The sequence below is a fragment of the Heloderma suspectum genome, chromosome 1 (assembly GCF_057233095.1).
Source record: "Heloderma suspectum isolate Gila_16-S chromosome 1, 16-S_ref, whole genome shotgun sequence".
NCBI classification, from domain to species: domain Eukaryota; kingdom Metazoa; phylum Chordata; class Lepidosauria; order Squamata; family Helodermatidae; genus Heloderma; species Heloderma suspectum.
Genome location: NC_139458.1, coordinates 141,521,819 through 141,541,317, shown reverse-complemented (window position 1 = coordinate 141,541,317; position 19,499 = coordinate 141,521,819). Strand labels below are relative to the sequence as shown.

Genomic DNA, 19,499 nt, shown 5'->3' with positions numbered 1-19,499 from the left:
GGAGGCGGGGGGGGGGGGTAGAGGGAGAGGGAGAGAGAGAAACGGCGGGGTGACGTCACGCGGAGCTGTCCCTCAGCACCGGGCGGGCGGGCTGGCGGGCTCTGGTGGTCCGGGTTCGAGACCGGGTCGAGCAGGTAGGGGGACCGGCGCGGGGGGGAGGGAGGAGAAGCGGGTTGCCGGGGGGCGGGGAGGCGGCCGTGCCGCCGCCGCCGCCGCCCCCGGGTTGGGCACAGTAGCGCTTGATCTCGGAGGAGTGCATGGGGAGGGGGAGCAAAGGGGACCGATGGGAGCAGAAAGCGGGATCTGCAAGCCGGGAGCATCGGAAGCGTGGGAGCCCGGAAGGCAATAGATGGCCGTGCCGCTCTCGCGCGCTCTGGTCTCGTGCCCGGGGCTCAGGCGATGAAAAGAAGTTGGGGAGGCAGCGGGGCTGAATTCGCTTCGGCGTCCGTCACCGCGGAGTCGGATCCCCTCCAGGGCAGCGGCCACAGTAGAGGTGCACAAGCGGCGAGGAAGGCCTAGTCCGGGATGGATGGAGCGAGAAGGGCGGGATTCCAGATTGTCCTGTACACACACACATACACACACACACGGCTCTTCTTTTGTCCAGCTGAGTGCTGCTGCGGGCCACAGAGCGCCTTCAGCCAGGCTCAGGGTCTGTATTTCCCCCAGCTGGTTCCTCAGGGAGGAAAAAGGGTCCCTGCCTAAAGCCCCTGCTCTCCCTGGCTCGTATTCCTTAGACATGTGATACCTCTCCGGGAGGAAAATAAAAGCCCTGCCCACTATCTATTTCCAGATATTAATTAGCATAAACATGTGTAAACAAAGGCTGAGCTTTAAAAGAACACAAAGGGGAAAAAAAACCCAAATCTTTCATTGGGTGGACAGAAACAATCCATGCCCCTTCAAAAGGAAAAACAACCGCAATGTTGCATTGTTAGCCCATTTAGTACTCCCCAGCCTTTATAGGTCCACAAGCCCAGGATCCCCCGAGGACCCCCTCATCCCAAACAAAGAGAGCCTGGTGGGTTCCCCAGAAGTCTTTGCAGCTCCGTATCTTAGCAACCCCGCAGCTTCCCTTATGTGATCTGCTGTCAGTCCCAAACGAGGATGCAACAATGAAACAATGGTCCGGCTTGCACTAATGAGAGGAGGAACAAACTGATGACAAATGGACGGAGCAGGCGGACAAAGCCAGGTATGTGTCAGGCTGAGGGAACAGAGGGACTGCAGGCTGGGACATGTTAGTAGTGGGGAAGTGAGGCACATGGTGAGACCTGGTTGGGACACTGTGGATGGAGGGAGGACAAGGCAGGGCTGAACTGTTGCAGATAGAATGAAGATGTCACAAGCTTGGCAAACCAGGCTTCCCTCTAGGTAGACATGGCAAAAGGGGAGCTAATTGACTCCAGCAATCTCACCACCAAGGCAGGAAGTACTTGTCATTGTCTATACTTTATTGCATTTCATTTCCTGCTGACCTCACTGTTTACAACCCCCACCTCCACCCCAAACTTTGGATAACACTGAATGCATGTGATGAAGTAGAATCTAGCCCATGAAAGCTTATGTCATAAAACATTTGTTAGTCTTTAAGATGCTACCAGGCAGTTTGTTGCTCCAAAGTAGAGCTACTTTCCAAAGAGAGGGGAGGGGATTTGTACCATTGTGGCTGATTTGGTGCTACCTTTGCAGCATCACCTTTTCTAATCCTGCTTATCCATGTGGATTAATAGCAATCAGCATAAGGGTTCGCACAGCCCCCTGTTTGGTTTGTGGGTGTACAGATAGACTGGTTCAGCATACTTAATCATTGCAAACACCTCTTTCTGAAAGTGCCTGCAAGCCCAGGATTGGGTAGGCAAGGTTTATGCTTGGGATGGAAAAGGGCAGCATGCCTTGCTGTGGAATGGGATGTGCCATAATTAACCAAATTGCAGTGGGCTGGGTGCTATATGGAGCAAGGCAGCGTGGGGAGGAGCTGTGGTACACTTAGTACCAGGGTGATATTTTCACTGACCAGGGCAGTATTGGATAGGTACTGAAGGGTCTTATATTTCAGTAACCCAGCCACACCCCAGTAAAGTTTCTTCCTCCTTTGAACCTGCTCTCCATGACTGATACCCTCCAGACTCATTTGCTACAGGTACAAAACAGCCATTCCATGCCAAGACTCGCAATCAGCCACTGACAGGAGCATAGGCAGGAAGAACCTGAGCTAGTCATTCTCTGGAGATAAAAACTCTTAAGTGATAGGGACAGATACAGGCTGGGGCCACAGGCTCTGCATAATATGTGCGTTTATACATGTGTGTCACTACAGTCAGTCACAGCTTATTTATCTTCTGTGCCAGGTGGGGGTGATTCCAGTGCTTTCCAATTCAAGTGTTATAAAATCATTTTTTTAAATGTCCAACCCTATCCTCTCCCCACAAAATGAGACGCATATGTCTTCTTGCTGCCTCTCTGGAAAGACTGCATGGTGTTTCCTTACAATACGATGTCGGGCCCCAGGGCTTCCTCCTTGCTTGCAGAGCATCTGGCAGACAAGGGCCCTGTGTTGCAGCTGCTCCTCATATTACCACTCCTCTGGGATGCTCCCAGGTTAATAGGATTATTTCATGAGAAGCTTTTCAGCAAGCTGTCAAGGTAATCCCAGGGGCAAAAAGAGGATAAGGAGCCAAAGGTTCCCTTCCGCATTAACAGATCCCATCAGCTGGTGTGCCTAACCCTAGCCCTCAGGAGAGGTTTGCTGGGATAGCAGAGTGTGGCCTGGCACTTGTTCCCTAAGATGTGAATAGCTTAGTGCCACAGTTTTGCCCCCTGCAGCATCAGAACCGGGGGAGGCTGAGTCCAATTGATGCTTCCACAGCTTTTACTCCTACTGAGTGAGATTCGACAACCTGCTCTCACACTCTACTTATGGTGGCTTCTGGCAGGATAGTCTTGCCTGCCTTTCCTGAAGCTTCATCTGCAGAACCTAAACTGCATTATTGCAACCCTTTCCCTACAAACCCCTTTGCTGAGAGAAGCTAGGGGTACAGTGTCAGACACAACTCCTTTGTGAGTTGGCCTGGTTTCCACAACTACCCTAATCATGCTCCCACAGCTTATCAGGAAGTGGTATAAAGAATGTCTGTCCCTCTTCCCTTGTGGAACCATCTACTACTTTTGTATGAAAAGGTCCATCTCACTGCTCTATTTGTGGCTGCAAAATTTGCCTGGGCGGATATAGCACAGAAAGAGACCCTGTGGGAAAGTGGGAACTCTAGCCCTCAATCATCATGGAAGAGGGTTAGCCAGGGCTCAGCCAATTCCTGGAATGGAGCCCAACTGGCTGGCTTAGAACCCACAGCAGGGCCAGTCCGTTATGCATTTCCCTCCAGCTGCCACTGGAAAGGGCTCAAATATGATAAACACTAACAAACATCAAGGTGTGAGTTTCTCTGCTCCCAGAGAAAGGGGTCAGGGACATGGGCTGCTGTACCTCAGGTCTGGCAGGGCAGAATCTAATTTGCTCTGATGCACACATATGGAGTGAACAGATCAAGAGCCCCTCCTTACAGAGCAGGTATATACAGCTGTCCCAGAGCCAGCACTGGGCCCATAGCTAGTGCAGCCATTAGCTTGCTGTAAACTGCATTGGCCTTTCTGCCTCTCTCAACAACAGGGCCATGTGCAAAGAGGGAGATTAGAATGGCTGGTGGGGTGGGGGAAGAGCTAGAAAAGCTGTGCCACAAAGAGAAATAAACTGGAGATTGACTAGTTTGGGGCTGGATTTTTCCACATTTAGGTTTGGAATGGTTTTAGCAGATAATTACAGTCACGATGCCAAATGTTGCTGTTATGGAACAAGAGTATGACAGTTTGTGTCAGTGGATTTGAGTGATTTTCAGAGATATAAACTAGGTGAGGTGATTTGTTTTTATTGGACCTTTATCTTGTTAATGTTGATATGTAGAAGCTTTTGTGTTTCACCAAGCTCCTGCTATGCATGCTTTCAAGTTGCACATAGGATGAGCTTTGTGTAACCCATCATCTTGCATATTCTTATACCAACAAGAAATTAGTTCAATAGTGCCTTGTATTTTAGTAGCACTTTTCCTCTGGAACATATGTGTTGACAGTATATTTATTAATTCTAAGGTTGCAATCACATATGCACCTACTTGGGAGTAGGCCTCACTGAATTCAGTCAGATTTCTGAGTAAACATTCATAGGCTTATGGCCCAATCCTGGGGTAAAGTGTTCAGCAAGGGATCTTTGCATAAATGATAAATTGTATGCACATACCAAGCATTTTGCTTCTGCTGTTCCCAAGCCAATCTCCATGTTCACAGGCAGGATACCTGTGAATAGGAAACGCTGAGGTCAAACAACAGGACAGGGCTATTGCCTGCATATCCTGCTTGTGGGTTTCCCATGGCCATAGGTAGGGATGGTGCGGCCGCCCAATTCTGTCCAGGAATCTGGCGAAACCCCCCACCCACACCCCCAAGCTCCGTTCACCAAGCCCCTGCCCCCACGCACCCCCTGCCTGTGCTTGGCGAGCAGCCCACACTCACCCTGGCAACCTCGTCGAGCTCTGTGGTCACCATATTTTAAAAATAAAATGGCGATTGCAAAAATGCACATATTTGCATATGCATAAAATGTGCATTTATGTGTGAATATGCAGATTTTTGCAAATGCGCATATTTGCATATATGTGAAAATGTGCATATTTGCGGATATGCAAATATGCACATTCGCAAAAATGTGCATTTTGTGAAATGAAAATATGCTCAGATTTGCAATCACCGTTTTATTTTTCAAAAAATGGGGACCATGGAGCTTGACAAGGCTGCCGGGGTGATTGTGGGACGCTTGCTGAGTGCAGGAGGGGGTCGAGCGCGGTCTGGAGACTGGGAGCAGGGGCAGGGCAGGTGCCCAGAGAATGCAGACGGGGCGGGTTCACACATCCCTAGCCATAGGCATCTGGTTAGCTACTGTGGGAACAGGGTGCTGAACTAGGTGGACTGATCCCATAGAGCTTATGTTTTTAATTGAATTCTGAGATATATTTTTCAATATATAATCTACAGACGGTTATGGAATGTACTAGATCACAATGCATCTACCATAGCATGCAGACCTGACAGGGATGTCACCCCACCCGAGATTACTAGATCATCTGCTTCGGATCAGTTGTTTATCATGGGCCATTCCTAATCATATGAAAAGTATACAGTGAGACGCCAACTTGACCACCACCCAATATTAGGCAGATTCCCATTAGCACCTCTTGATGGCAATTCATCTATGGTTCCTGGTAATTTGGAGGTGTATTTCTTGTAGCTGCCTGTATTTGGAACTCCAGAACAAAAACATACCTTTCTCAGTCAGTTACACTAGCTGCAATTCTGTTTCTTTTGGGGCTCAGAATGAGCCTTGTGCTTCTCTGTTTTAGCCTCCTATGTTTGGCTACTATCTCTGTATTTGTTAAGAATCTGTCTTAATTTTGGCCATGTTATGCTGTCATGGAGTCTTCTAATAAAATAGCTCTCTGCGGGGTAAGTGGGAAAGCAACTTTTTGTTTGCTTTGCTGTTTTCTTCCCTGGGAACAGCGTGCTACTATTGTTGCTCTTGATCCAGCTGTGTGAATATTGTTTGGCATGATTTAATTGATCTGCTGGTCATGGGGGCATGTAACCCAGACAGTGATGTTACAGAAGGTGAATAAGGATGGCCATTTAATCATCTGATAAGCCAGTCTGTCCCTGGTTTCATGCTAGGTGCTGAGGAGAATTTACTATTCCTGCTGCTTCCTAGATTTCTGACTGGGAATAGATGTGGGATAAAATTCTATTCACTGTTTGGGAGGATGTTACAGATGGCTAGCTTGTCAAGTGGGTACATGCACATCGTGGTCAGTTTCCAGTCAGTTAGTAAATAACTGAATTTCTTTTTCGTTACTGCTGTGTCCTCCTAAGAATACTGTATTGTTGGAAACTGTAGATAATGACTAGGTTGTTGGTACTGTTTATTTCATTTGTAAAGATTAAAAATAGAATAAAAAGTTGTTGTTGTTTTTGAAGTAAATAACTGGCCATGTATTGCATTATATGCATTGCATTATATGTGATGAGCGCTCATTGGAAGGACAGATACTGAAGCTGAAGCTCAAATATTTTGGCCACCTAATGCGAAGAGAAAAGTCACTGGAAAAGACCCTGATGCTGGGAAAGTTTGAAGGCAAAAGGAGAAGGGGACGGCAGATGAGATGGCTAGATAGCATCACCGATGCAATGACTGTGAACTTGAGCACACTCCGGGAGAGAGCGCAGGACAGAAAGGCCTGGCGTACTATGGTCCATGGGGTCACAAAGAGTCGGACACGACTTAACGACTGAACAACAACAACAAATATGTGATCAGCACTTATATCAAACTCTTTCTTACAGAGTGGGCTGCTTTAACTTGAAATGCTGTCAGAACCTTAAGATACCTTTGTGTGTGTTGAATAGCAGACAGAAAGAGTCCAAAGTTATTCTTTCCATCTGTTGTTGTTGTTGTTGTTGTTGACGACGTGCCTGCACACCTAGAAGATTTACTAGCAAACTTCCAGGAGGGTTTTTTTTAATCCTAATGTCTGTTTTTAAAAAACAAAAATGTGGGTCTTCTTCTTTCATAAGGGTTAACATAATGTTGCCTTTCTCATCTAGAGCTTTCTCCACATCTGTTACTATTTCAAGCTGAGACTCCCAAAATAGGGGCTCTTTCCAGACAGAGAGCTCCTAGTGCTGTCAGTCAGAAGGCACTATGCAGCTCTTCTGTCTTTTTCTCCTTAACAGGCTTTCTGGGTGTTTCCAGATGAGGCTTGTATTGTGCCATTTCCCTGCCTCATTCACAGAATTGGGGGGTGGGGGGCAATGACACACCAGATGATGTTGTGTTCTACTCATAACCGTCCCATATTTCCCAACGACTTCTTCAGTTTTCTCTTACCAGAAAAAAACTGTTCAGGAAGAAACAACAGAAGAGTTGCACATTGCCTTCTAATCACTAGCACTAGGTGCCCTCCATCTGGAAGCACCCCTAGTGTTAAGGAAACAGACAGGAGCAGTAAGAAAACACAAATGGAAGACAACTGAACCCTGTGTAAACTTTGATGAATAAGGCAGGGCGATGACGCCCTAAAAGACTCGTCTGGAAGCACCCTGAGTGACAGGCCTTTCCATTTATTACGGGATGGTATTTTCATTCTGGTCAATAATAATCTGAGGTTTCCTGGGCATGTTTAAAGGGCCTCACGTGTTGGGAAGGCATAGGTTTGGAATAAAGGGCATTGGCGGGCGATTTAACATGAGTCTAAAGCTGGGTTCAAGATCGAGTAGAATCAAGCAGGTATGGGAGAGAAGTGTTTCTGTTCAGCCACAGAGGAAGGGTGGGCACGGAGGGGGGCTTTGCATGGAAGAAGCCGAGTCGTTGAAACAAAGCAAAAAATATGTGGCCAAGAAGAAGGCCGCGCCGTTTGGACATTTCTCAGCAGCCAATCGGAAAATGCTTTGCCTACCTTAGCAACAGAGAGTAGACCAATCAGCAGATGGCATGCCTTCAATACTGGTGTTCATTGGCGGTGGGGGGTGCAGGGGAGGGGAGAGAGGAAGGGAGGAAAATGAGAGGGAGGGGGGAGGGGATAGAGATTTCCCAGGCTACTGACCTCTCCCTGGGCAGCAAGCTGGTGGGAGGGGGTGTGGGTCAAATCTCCCTCTGGCTGAACCGTCTTCACGTCCCTTGCCATCCCTCACCCCACTTCCCCAGGACAGGACTGAGCCTAACCCTGCAAAAAGGATTCCTCTGTGTTAAGGGTGGGTGTGAAAAGTATTAATTGCAGTACATTCAAAGCTGCTATCTGTCTGGGACTGAGTTTCAGAGAAGCCCCTACTGCCCTAGATGGATCGGTTCAGTGTTCTGTCCTTTCATTTGCAAGCTACAGGAGAAGGGGGCAGGGCTTGCCTACTGCTTGATCTTGTATTGTTTATTTGTTTACTACATTTTACCTCCTTTACAGACAATTATGGTCTCCCAAAGCAGCTCACATCAATTTAAAAAAGAGAGAGAGAGAGAGGCTTGTATCTTGCTTGATGATCTGATCATGTGTGATGAGGGAAGAGTTAACAACACACTGCTGTGCTTTCCAGCCTGTGGTCTATCAGAGCTGAGAAAATGGGGAAGGGAAAGCAGGAGCCAGGTGCTGTGTGCTGTGACCTGCCTTTGCTGCTGTTCTGAATGGTCACCCTTCAACTGGTAAACATGAGGGGATGCTGCCCCAGCCAGATAGCCAGTTCTTCTTTGTCCTGGTGGCTAGGCTTAGGGAGCCAGACATACACATATAGGGTTAATGAAACTCAGTCTCTGACAGATGCTTTTCCAAACTGCTACACCCCGCTTTGGTGACTCACTGCTCTATCCCACTGGTTCCTTGAGCTAGAAACGGGGTGGGGGGAGAGACGAGGGGGGTGCATCTATGTTGTTAAAAGTATCATCTGTTCTTCCCTTGGTTGCTATGGAGACCATGCGGTGGTGATTCTCTTTATAGACACTTTTTGGGGGAAAGTTGCCGTCCCATTCCCACTTGGCGCTCTCCTCTCCCAGGATTGCTCTGAGCCCACTCTCCATCATGGAACATGCTGTAAAGCTCCCTGTCAGGCTGGGTTGGCTTGGTGAGATGCTTACTATAAAGACCAAGGTAGAGAAAGATCAGTGGGATCCTAAAGTAACCTCCAAGACATACATGTGGACAGCTACGGTAGTCGGGTGCCGGCTGGCTTGCTCTGCCCGTTTCATATATTGCTAATGCTCAAGACAGTTTCTTCTACCAGCCAGTAATATCTGCTTGGATTTGGCTTCAGCCCAGGGAGTTGGTGGGTGTTCCCACCTCTGAGCTTGTCACATTTTTAATCCTCATTGTTAGTTGCCTCTTGCAGGCTTCACAAAAGAAGGGGGTCATTTCTGAACATCTCGGTGGAACAGCCTTGCAGGGTGTGGAGTGGGGATGATATGCCTTAAGTCCTGCTGATTCTTTCCATGGAGACCTGTGTCATTTTGGCCCAGGGATGTCTGTGAAGTTCATGTGCTTGGGTTGTTCTGCTGGTTGGTCTCCTGCTGGACCTCCAAGAACCTGGGGCCTGACCTTTCTTGCCTTGTCCCCTCTCAACAGATGGGAGCCATACCATGAGGCAGCATCCCCTGCAGGCGACGGGGAGGGAGTGGGGAGCCTGACATCGCCTCCAAGACTCTGAAGAGCCATGACGTCAACTGTACAGACCCTGCGTTTTCCGCTGCTGCCGCATGCCCCAGACCAGGACCGAACTCATAGTTGTGAGCAGGAGATTGAGCGGCGCTACCAAGTAGTGCCGTCCGTGGTGTGTGCCATGTGCTGCCTCTTTGGGATCATCTACTGCTTCTTTGGTGAGCAGGGATGGGGAGGGCTGCCTGTGGGCCATTCTAGGTAGTCAGAGGACAGCTGAGGGTGTGGCATGGGGACTGGAGGGAATAAACAATCTCAGTGCCCTTACTAGGTTCACGGAGCCCATTCCACACACAGCCAGCCATGGGTCACAGTGGCTGTGTTCGCGCAGAACAGACAAGCAAACGTGCTTTTGTAGCTTAACAACCCAGGGATGCTCCATCCCTGGTTTGTTAAGTATAAGGTGCTAACCAGCAATTCCTGGGTTCCAATCGCACTAAGCAACCCAGGGATGGTGCAAACCTGGGTTGCACTGGGAGAGCAACCCAGAGATTGGGCAGTGTACACCACAACACTACTGCATTCACAGCGACCCAGGATTTAAAAAAAATATCTGGTTTATCGTTCTGTACAAACTGGGCCAGCGTGTCTGCAGCAGCAACTGAGTGGAACGCATGCTCGTGAAATACTGCTGTGATATCCCACTGAGGTTGCATGCCTAAGAGTAGCAAACTGCATTGCTGGGGATGCAGCAATGTGCATCCCAAAATCAAAAATCCCACAAGAAAAGATCAGCTGGCTTTCCCCAGAACACTTCTGTGTTTCCAGTTAGACGTTTGCAACCTTCCCCAACCTGATAACCTTCAGATGTTTTGTACTATGTTAGCCATGCTGGCTGGGGCGGATGGGAGTTGACATCTGAAAGGCACCAATGCAGTGCAGAGTGCAGGAAATGCCCAAGTAATGAAGTCCTAGATAGTAGACTCTCAATTCTCCACTAGATATTCCTTTGTAATGTAAGAGCAACATTTCTCAGTGTGTGAAGCCCTCTGGAATGGGAATGGTCCTGCCTTGCTAGAGCAAACAGATGAGTAACCTACACTGTGTCCCTCACCATACTCCCAAGTAGTAGTAGTAACACCTGCTCCCTTCTTTCCTCAGGGTACCGATGCTTTAAGGCAGTGATGTTCCTTACAGGGCTGATGTTTGGCTCGGTGATCATCTTCATGCTGTGCTACAAGGAGCGGGTGCTGGACACTCAGCTGAGCGTAGAGGCCTCCGTGGGCATTGGGCTGGGCATCGGGGTGCTGTGTGGGCTGGTCACCATGCTGGTGCGCAGTGTCGGGCTCTTCATGGTCGGGCTGCTGCTCGGGCTCCTGCTGGCTGTGGCTGCCTTGGTGGTGATGGAGCAGTTCTACCACCCGCCGACCGTCTGGATCCCCATCGGCTTGCTGCTGGGCGTGGGCATGCTGTGCGCGGTGCTGACCCTGCAGTGGCAGCGCCTCTTCACCACGCTCTCCACTGCCGTCTTTGGCAGTGCTGTCATGACTGCCACGGCTGACTACTTTGTCGAGCTCTTCCTGCTGCTGCAGTACGTTTATGAGCGTGTCAAGGTGGCACCTGCCCGGCCCATCTGCTGGTACAGCTGGGTCATCCTGGGTACTTGGCCCATCCTGGCCTTGTTGGGTGTCCTAGTGCAGTGGAAAGTCACGGCTGAGGGATACTCGCACACAGAAGGTGAGTGTGGTACTGCTGGGTTGATAAGGGGACTAAAAGTCAGCCAAAAGTTCAGCCAAATGGGATGAGCCTTACTCCTGACTTACCCTGTTGCTGCATATAATCCAATTACCTATCCAGGAATTATATTAAACTTTAGCTCCCTCCCCTTCTCCCATCTCACTGACAGGAATTTCATCAACCCAGAAACTTACATCTCCTGGGCTGAGCAGTATAATTAAACTCTCAGGAGTGGCATATTTAGCATGTCATGTATTTGTCAGTTACAAGGGGGGCTGGGATATGCAGTGGGTCTCACAGTAGGAGGCACCTATCGTCCTGGCACCACACAAATGCAACATGCATTGTGGGCAGGGCTTTCTACCAGCTATGGCCAGGTCTGTGTCTGCCAAAACAGGCATGATAACAACCATAATGACATTTCTGTACTGTGGAAATGGGTTTATCATTGCAATTGGTGGCATGGGCCAGTAACCAATGGGGCACTTATACCCCCACTGATTCCTTTCTGCCCCATCAATCCCCTTCCACAAGTGGTGGGTCCCGCCAATTCCATTGTGCAAGCAGGATCCACTGCTTACGCAAGGGAGATTTAGCACTTCCTAGAGGAAGCCCCAAAACAAGCGTTTCTGCTCATTTCTGGAAGGAGGCAGGTTGGCAAAGCTCTTTTATGCGAGCTCCACTGACCTGCCTCCTTCAAGAAATGAGCGTTTCCACTTGTTTTGGGTTGCCTCCAGAAATGTTAAATCTCTCTTGCGTATGTGGTGCGCACTGCTTGAGGAAGAAAATCTGCGGGGTGCAGGAGAACTAGCGGTGGCAGAAGCACCCTGTTGGATACAGCTCATGACAACCAGGGCCTCCCGCTGAAAGTGGCTAGCACGAAGTTCATGTGGTTCTGCCCAAAATAGGGTTGCTTGTCAAATTTTTTACCAGCTTCTATAGCTGTGCCCTCAACAGCAGCTTGATCCAAAGGCACTGCACAGGTTTCCTATGGTAATGTTCCCTTCGTCTGAAATAAATACAGTTTTGAACTGCTGAGTCTGCAGAGCTTTTCTCTAGGTCCATAAGAATGTAAGAGTTCATAGTATTTTGATCTATTTATTTCTTTGAAAGTCAAATGATTAAACAATTAACCAAGTAATCGTTTTAGATATTGCAAAACTAGAATGAATGTTCCTTTGGGAGGATTCTAAATGAAAAGGATATCTCATTGTAAATGTGTGATAACTTGCAATTTCATAAGCAGAAGGTAGCGTCATTTTAGAATGCTATCTTTAATTTTCTGTTGAATCAACTTTCAAAATAGGTGATACTCCCTGCTATAGTAACACACCTAAGCCAACAGGGCTTTCAAAAATAAACATGTTCAAGAACAGTATTGTTAAAAAATCTAGATTTAAAAGATATATTGGCATTAATTTCAAGTGAACGGCATCAGCTTCAGTTACCTGTGGTTTTTATTGTTAAAAGGAAAACTATACTGATTTCATCCTGAAAAGCAAACTGGGTGCTAGCTATCATAACCAACTGGGGAAAGGTCTTTCTTTAAGTTCTTTTTCCTTCAAATTTGGCAGAGGGAGCAGGCACATGGGTCCCCACCAATTCAATACACATTTTATTCTGAGATTAAGGCTTTGGCTGATTAATTGCCATAATTAATCAATTAATGCTTTGAGCCCTTATTCAGACACATGGAGGATCCATGCAATTCAGTTTCTCGTCTCCGAGAGCTAAACTACACATTGCATGCAAACAGGTATAATTGCAACTTGTCATCCCTTTTGTGTGTGTTTTAGAATCCACTTTGGGAGGTTGCAATTGATAGCAGAAAAGTGGCATGGGGGTGAGTGCTGTTCTCCACCCATTTCCTCACTGCAAATCCCCATCCCAGCACCTTTTCTCCCAGAGGGGTTTAAATGTATGTTTAAAACAAATGGCTTTTTCAAGGCTTCAAACATCTTTCCCAGCAGCAGCACAAGGCTGGTTTGCTGGGGATGGCGTATATGGTGAGAATGGAGCATGCCTAGCCATGCTGAGCCTCTTGCTATAGTGAGAGGAGGCCATTTCCTGAGGTAATGAATGTTTCTGAATGTATGTGCGTGAGTGCTTGCTAATCTCAGATGCAAGGAGGGGGAGAGGGCCATAGCACCCAGCTCTGGGACTAAAAATGCGCCTTGAGCATGGGAGTGCCTTCCTTAGTCAGCCCACCTAATACTTCATGATGGCTCTGCCACCCATGAACTGATCTGATTCGGAGACCGGGGGTCTCAGCTTTAATTTTGGTCTCCACTTCCTCCCACAGTTAAGTATGCAGGAGGCGGCACCTGCTTGGCCTTTGCCATGTGGGGTTTCTCACCTCACCCTGCCTCCTCCTTCCCTCCACAGTGATTATCAGTCGGCAGCAGCGTCGTGTCCAGCTGATGCGGATCAAGCAACGGGAAGAGCGCAAAGAGAAGAAAAAGAAGAGGCGGCCGCATCCTCATCCCCACCTGCAACACAAGGCCCACCCACCAGAGCCTGCCTACCGCCGCAAGCCAAACCCTGTGCGCCGATTTGATGGGGATGTGCTCTCTCCAGTGAGTGAATGCCAGTGCCCTCCTGCCCAGGGGTAGGGCAGTGGGACTGCATGTGTTGCGGACATGGGAACCTCAGCTGCATTGCAAATAATTCAGCTATCTAGCAGCAGGAGCAGGACAGACTGCTGGAGGGAGTCACCTTGTCGCCCGTGCTTTTCCTCTTGGCTGTCCTGTTTATTTCCACTATTCCACTCACCCTCCCTTGCTTTTGGATAATCAACAAGGCACTTCCATCTTGAAAGCCAGCTCTACCCCTAATGTTTCCTTCATTCAATAACACATTGGTTTAGGATGGAAGTGTCTCTCACCTCTAAACCCATTGCTTCCCACACCCCCTGTAGACTATCTGTACCGAATTCTCATTGAGATAGGACAAGGGGACAGAGAATAGTGGTACCCAGCACTGTAGGTTAGCCACCAATTGAAGTCTCCATGTGCAAGGCATCTACCAAGGCACAGCATCACATATATGGAGAGTAGATGGGTTGAGAAACTTAGTGAAAATTGTGTTCTTGCCCCACATTTGGCAGTTTCAGTTGGGAGCCAAAAGCAGAGGTGCATGTCTCTAATAATTTTCTCTATCTCAGTGAAAGCTCTCTTCAGCCATGGAGGAATCTGTCTACTATCAAAAGTGTTGCTATGGGGCACTTGTTGAACATTGCTAATTAGGGTAGAAGAAATATAGTGGCCTTCTCCTTGCATAACAGTACAACGGGGTGCTCTCAAATGATGGCGAAAGTGCTTAAGTATACCAGCCAATGACCATTTACACCCAGTAAGCCTCTGTGCTGCTCACAGGTACAAATAGCCTGGGACAAGCTGTACTCTGTTACGACACCCAGCGCTGTCCCTCTCCACACTCGGGTGTCCAAATGCATAGAGGAGTAAAGCACTGTTCAAAATGGCAGGATGACCAAAAGCACTGGCACTGTCCCATTATGGTAAATATGTAAAGTGTGGAACGGCAGACATGCATTCCTAAACATTTAGGGAGAGGCACCATGGAACCTCAGCTGGCCATGGCTTCCCGGCACATGGCCACCACATGTTTAGGAATGTGCATCTGCTGCTCACATTTCATGTGTCTACTATAGCAAACAATGTAGCAGCCAGAAACATTCTTGCCATGTAAGTGTGAAGTACTCCTTGGTTTTCCTGGTCTGTCCCTCTTACAGCACAGACAGGTCAAGCCACAGCCTCTCTGGCAGTCATTTTCAGGAGTGCAAGAAGCGACATACCCAGGAAGTGCTGTGAGCTTTTCCCACTGTTGGGTGTGCAAGAAAGTTCGGGGTGGTGTGTGGAAGAACAGTTGGCTCTTAGCTACATGAACGGAGGAGGGGGCAATACTGCAGCAATTAGGAAAAGCTCAGAAGATATTCTTTCTCCAAGGCAGATAAACAGGAAGAGCCTGGAGCTGCCCACTCTAGATCAAGACAAGGGTAGTCCATCCGTTCTATGAAACTTCAACCAGAAATGGGGGATGGAGGAGGGAAGGCAGTGCCCTCATTTTCTGCTTTTCCCCTCCTTGTAGAGCTACATACAGAGCTTCCGGGAACGGCAGACGGGCTCCTCTCTCAACAGCCTTCTGGCCAACACACATGCTGCCATCGACATAGACTATGACTGTGGCTCCACTGTGCCCCTGACGACAGGCTCCGGCCCTGCCATGCGGGTATAGCCCAGCACCTTCCCACCAGGATACAAGGACGCTGTCTCCTACAGGTGCACGGGTCAGGCCACATGGACATAGCTTAGCGCCTGTGTTGTACCATCAGGACTTGTGGATTCTCTCTGCTGGCTTTCATGGGCCTGGCCTGGCCATGTGGATGTAGTCCAACATCTCTCAGTATACGCGGAATTCTCCCCAGCGCTACATTGGCTCTGACTAAGCCTCCATGAAACAAGGGGCAAGGAAAGAACATGAGCAGGTGCTTGGGCAAAGGGCTGAAGAGAGACCTGGTTGCAACCCACCCAGGCCAGAAGTGCAGGATTTGTGGGAAGGGTGAATATGGCCTCATGAAGCCAGAGAGGAAAGAGCTGATCACTTGCAACCCCCCCTGGAATGGACGAGAAACTGCTAGCCTTTCCACCCGCCACTACTGGAGTGGCCCATATATGGAGGGACCATGGGGTGTTCCTGAGCGCTCTTTCCACATCATGGACTCAGTCCTTGTCCTGGAGTTTGTCTTTGCATGAACTGACCCCAAGGACTATCTCATGGGGCCCAAGCACCCCTTGTGTACTGATGGTGGTAGGATTTGACTTGGTTCACTCCAGTCTGGCTGGAACTAGCCAGCTCAGGGAAATGGGGTCCTCTGGCCCTGGGCCCCTTGTCCATACCAGTGCCTGGCATTCTGTTTCAATGGGTGACTCAAGGAGGGAGGGGGTGGGGGGCTGGCCCCTGGGCTGAGCTGTGTAATGGTTGGAGTGTGCGAGTGTGAGCGTGTGCGGTGGAGCTGGAGCAAGTATGGGCAGTCAGCTGATATCCAGGCAATGAGCCTTTTTGAGCCCCCCCACTCCTCCTGCCCTCTCCCCCTGCTCCTCGCTCTGGAGTGAGGGTAGGGTAGTGAGGGACTGCGGGGGCGGGGGGACATACCCATGTACATAGTCTTGTTGCCGTTATTTGTATTAATTTATTATTGACAAAGAGCTGGGCCTGAAGAACTCTGCTGGATCCTAAGAGACCATCAGAAGGATGGCTGGAGAAAGGGGAATAGGGGTTCCTGCTGTCCTGTTCTCTTCCCCCTCAGCCCCTTACCTGGCCTCATCCCTTTTTTCTACCTAGTCTCAGAGAGCTGGGGGAGGGAGGGTTAATAGTCCCCACATTTGCTTTTTGTCTACTGGTGAACTCTGTGGGGGCTGCGAGTCTCTCGGCGGCTCCATCTTTGAGGAGACTGGTAGTGGGTTTGAGGGGTGGGAGAGAAGTTGCCAGCCATCCATTTCAGGATGGGGCAGGGGAGGATCGAGCACAGTTCAGCAAGGACTCTCCTCCGTGGAGAAACTGCATGTTTCTGTCACCAATCACCACTGTTTGTCACCACAGAAACCTTGCACTCTTGTTTTTCTTTGTTTTGTCTTTCTCTTCCTCCCTCTCTCTTCTTTTGTATATGTGCCAAACGCTGCCGGGCTGCGGCTGCGCAAGTAAACAAAAAAAGCCTTTCAGGAGTAGCGTGTCCATGAATGAATGTTCCACAATCATTGGGCTGGGGCAGGAACACTACTGCATACATCTGCGTGGATATTAGAAGTGGAGATGAGACAAGCCTGGATTTGGGGGTCAGGGGAGCATACTGGGAGATGGGGAGGCATCACATACAGCCGGGTCAACTCAAAACAAGATCTGGAATTGTCACTTCTTCCTGCTTGACAGCAAGCAAAGGTGTACCACTGTGTCCCCTTGGGTGAAGGGTACGTGTGTGAACTCGGGGTTCTATCCAACCATGAGCATCCATCAGTGGAACCGAAACCGCTGGCAGAACGGTTTCCCCCTCCCCCCTGCAGCCCTCCAAATCTGCTCTGACAGCAGGAATCTTCTAAGATAGCAAAAAGTCTGCTCACGCAATGTTGGAATTAAGGCTTAGGTGGTTATGGATAGAGTCTTATTTTGGAGGAAAGGTGCAATGCTGCGGCACTGTGAGCTCTGTTACAGAGCTCCTTTCTGAGCTAGATTGCACTGTTTATGACAAATTGCATGAAGGGAGAGTTACAATAACATCCCAACCCTCTGTTAGGAGAAGGAGGCTCTAGGGCAGGGAGTCAAATCACCAAGGCATAGTTTTTGCTGTGGCCCAGATAACCACTTCTTGTTACCCATCAGTGGCTTCTCCCTAGAGCCTTCCACCCTCTTTCCTGATTTCAGGTCCTCCCAAAGAGGTGATGCTTAGAGATGCTTATACACACACACACACACACACACACACACACACACACACACATACATATTCTGCACAATGTACATGTCCTGATATGGGCTCTGCCCCCCACACAATGAAGCCTCAGACTGAGAACCTGTGAGAGGAGAGGAACAGCAGCCACCTGTCACAACTCCACCCCACCTACTATCTGTCATTTTTTTGGGTTCTGCAGGGTAGCATTGGCCATGCAGGTAGACACCTTCAACTGGAGTGCATTGAAGAGTATATAGAGCAGGGATGCAGAACCAGGGGCCAAATTCGGCCCTCCAGGGTTCCCCAGATGGCCATGCCCCCTTCACCTGCTCCCCTTTCTCCCAACCACCAATTATTTGGTAGTTTCCCTGCTTCTGTGCAGTTTTTTCCCATTCTAAAAGGTTGAAATGCCTCTTATGTTACTGTTAGTAAGAGCTTTAAGCTAAAGTACGCTAGAAGTTTTGATTCCATCCTTTTTGCCTTTGTCCCCAGCCACCTCTGAAATATGGCCCCCAAAAGCTTTTCTGAAGTAGAATTCGGCCCTTGGGCTGAAAGAGGTTCAACACCCTTGGTGAACTTGGTACAGGTTAGCACAGCTCCAGTGCCTTACCTCCTCCCATTGGTCCAGGCAACTAATGGGACATCCTTCCCAGCATAGCCATCTCACCTACCAAAAAGCATGCCAGGAGTACAAAACAAAATCAGGAATCGAGCATTTAATAAAGCAAAACCTGCTTCTGTCATGCAGAAGAGAGAGACAGGAAGAGGAATTGTCTGTCTGTGTGTCCATTCTTCTGACTGTCCATGCAACTGTCTCCACCTTGTCATCCCCACCTTCTCTTGGCGGCGTTGGACCTTCCATGCTTATCCATGGCTCCCCTGCACTCAGGACCTTCCTGATGCTAGCGCTCTGTGCAGAGAGGAGAAGAAGTAGTTAGGGGGAAATATGACCACAGGGCAGAAGCACATTCGCTCCCCTCCCATCAGTGATCTGTTCTGAACCAGGGGCATTGGACCTCTTTCAGCCTGAGGGCCAAATTCAATTTTGGAGAAGCTCTTGTGGGCCGTATTCCAGTGGTGGGAGGGACCCAGTGCAAAAGGGGCGGAGCCAAAGGCAAAAGAAGTGGGGCTAAGATACCAAAAATACAAGCATATTTGATCTCTTGCTGCCAGTAACTAACATTTCAACCTTTTAGAATGGGCAAAAAAATGCATAAAATCCAGGAAATCACCAGATGATCTGTGGTCAGGAGAAAGAGGGTGGAACCAGGGGAAAAAGGCATGGCCATCTGGAGAACCCCAGCAGGCCAGATTGGCTCCCCAAGCAGGCTGGATTTGGCCCCCGGTTCTGCACCCCTGTTCTAAAGCCATAATCTCTTTTTGGGACACAGCCCAGCTTTCCCTGCCCCAGACAGTAACCCAGCAAGGTCTACAGCAGTGTCCAAGGCCACACAGGTGCTCTGGTCCGTTTCTCACATGATTCCTCAAGAAAAAGGACTGCTCCTATTCCCCTTACAACTAGGCCTGCTAGGATAGGAACTTGCTCATGTGTTCGCGTTCAGGAGCCCCCTTCCCTCTCTTCCCTAGCACCAGCTAACATGGCTGCCAGACACACATACCTCGGACTGTGAGGTGGGCTTTGGAGCGGGCATTGCCAACCGTAACTTTCACCATCCCACTCATGCCAGGTGCCGTTTGGCAGAGCCTCAGCCTATGGATGTGTCCCACACTCTCCATTTGCACCCATGAGCCTGGCTGTAACTCCTCTCCATTGAGGCTCCACTGCGGGGTGCAAGAGGCAGGAGCAGATATTTCACACTCAAATCGAGCCTCACAGGGGGCCACCACCTCCAGGTTCCGCAGGGCCCGCACCACCTGGATCCCTTCAGCTGCAGGGGCAGAGAACAGCCTCAGTTTTCCACAAGATACACAGCAGCCAGCCCCCTACAGCAAGGGTGGGCAGAAGGCAGTATGGGATCTACTAGTAAACCCCTGGGTAATTTGCAGCAGATCGGCAAGCATTTCCAGCTCCTAAATGTCTAACAATAGCAAGAACGCTCCCCTCAACT

At 49.2% G+C, this 19,499-nt stretch overlaps 2 protein-coding genes across 3 annotated transcripts in view; one reads left to right on the top strand and one right to left on the bottom strand.

Annotated features, from left to right (window-relative positions):
* On the top strand, positions 1-16,719 carry TMEM198 (transmembrane protein 198). Of its 2 annotated transcripts, none has more exons than XM_084829290.1 (5): positions 1-134; positions 9,201-9,451; positions 10,392-10,967; positions 13,353-13,543; positions 15,075-16,719. In XM_084829290.1, exons 2-5 carry the CDS (start codon positions 9,289-9,291, stop codon positions 15,219-15,221), a joined length of 1,077 nt encoding a protein of 358 aa, XP_084685416.1. In that variant the 5' UTR covers positions 1-134; positions 9,201-9,288; the 3' UTR covers positions 15,222-16,719. The 2 variants fall into 2 exon arrangements, with proteins under 2 accessions (XP_084685416.1, XP_084685427.1); XM_084829301.1 differs by lacking the exon at positions 1-134 and adding an exon at positions 880-1,195 and having other exon boundaries at positions 15,075-16,707.
* Positions 16,720-18,120: 1,401 nt separating this feature from the next.
* Positions 18,121-19,499, bottom strand: part of OBSL1 (obscurin like cytoskeletal adaptor 1) — a 73,274-nt gene continuing 71,895 nt past the window's right edge. Inside the window, exons 32-33 of the mRNA XM_084859368.1 lie at positions 19,050-19,319; positions 18,121-18,340 (exon numbers count right to left, since the gene is read on the bottom strand). Coding sequence (XP_084715494.1) covers positions 18,333-18,340; positions 19,050-19,319 — 278 coding nt within the window. The 3' untranslated portion in view covers positions 18,121-18,332. The remainder of the gene's footprint in view (positions 18,341-19,049; positions 19,320-19,499) is intronic.

What these genes read in the sequence shown, in the direction of transcription:
- TMEM198 (XM_084829290.1), top strand. Translation starts at nt 9,289, where the DNA reads ATGACGTCAACTGTACAGACCCTGCGTTTTCCGCTGCTGCCGCATGCC. An exon ending in GATCATCTACTGCTTCTTTG is followed by an intron (nt 9,452 to 10,391) that starts GTGAGCAGGGAT and finishes TTCTTTCCTCAG; the next exon opens with GGTACCGATGCTTTAAGGCA. An exon ending in ATGGGGATGTGCTCTCTCCA is followed by an intron (nt 13,544 to 15,074) that starts GTGAGTGAATGC and finishes CCCTCCTTGTAG; the next exon opens with AGCTACATACAGAGCTTCCG.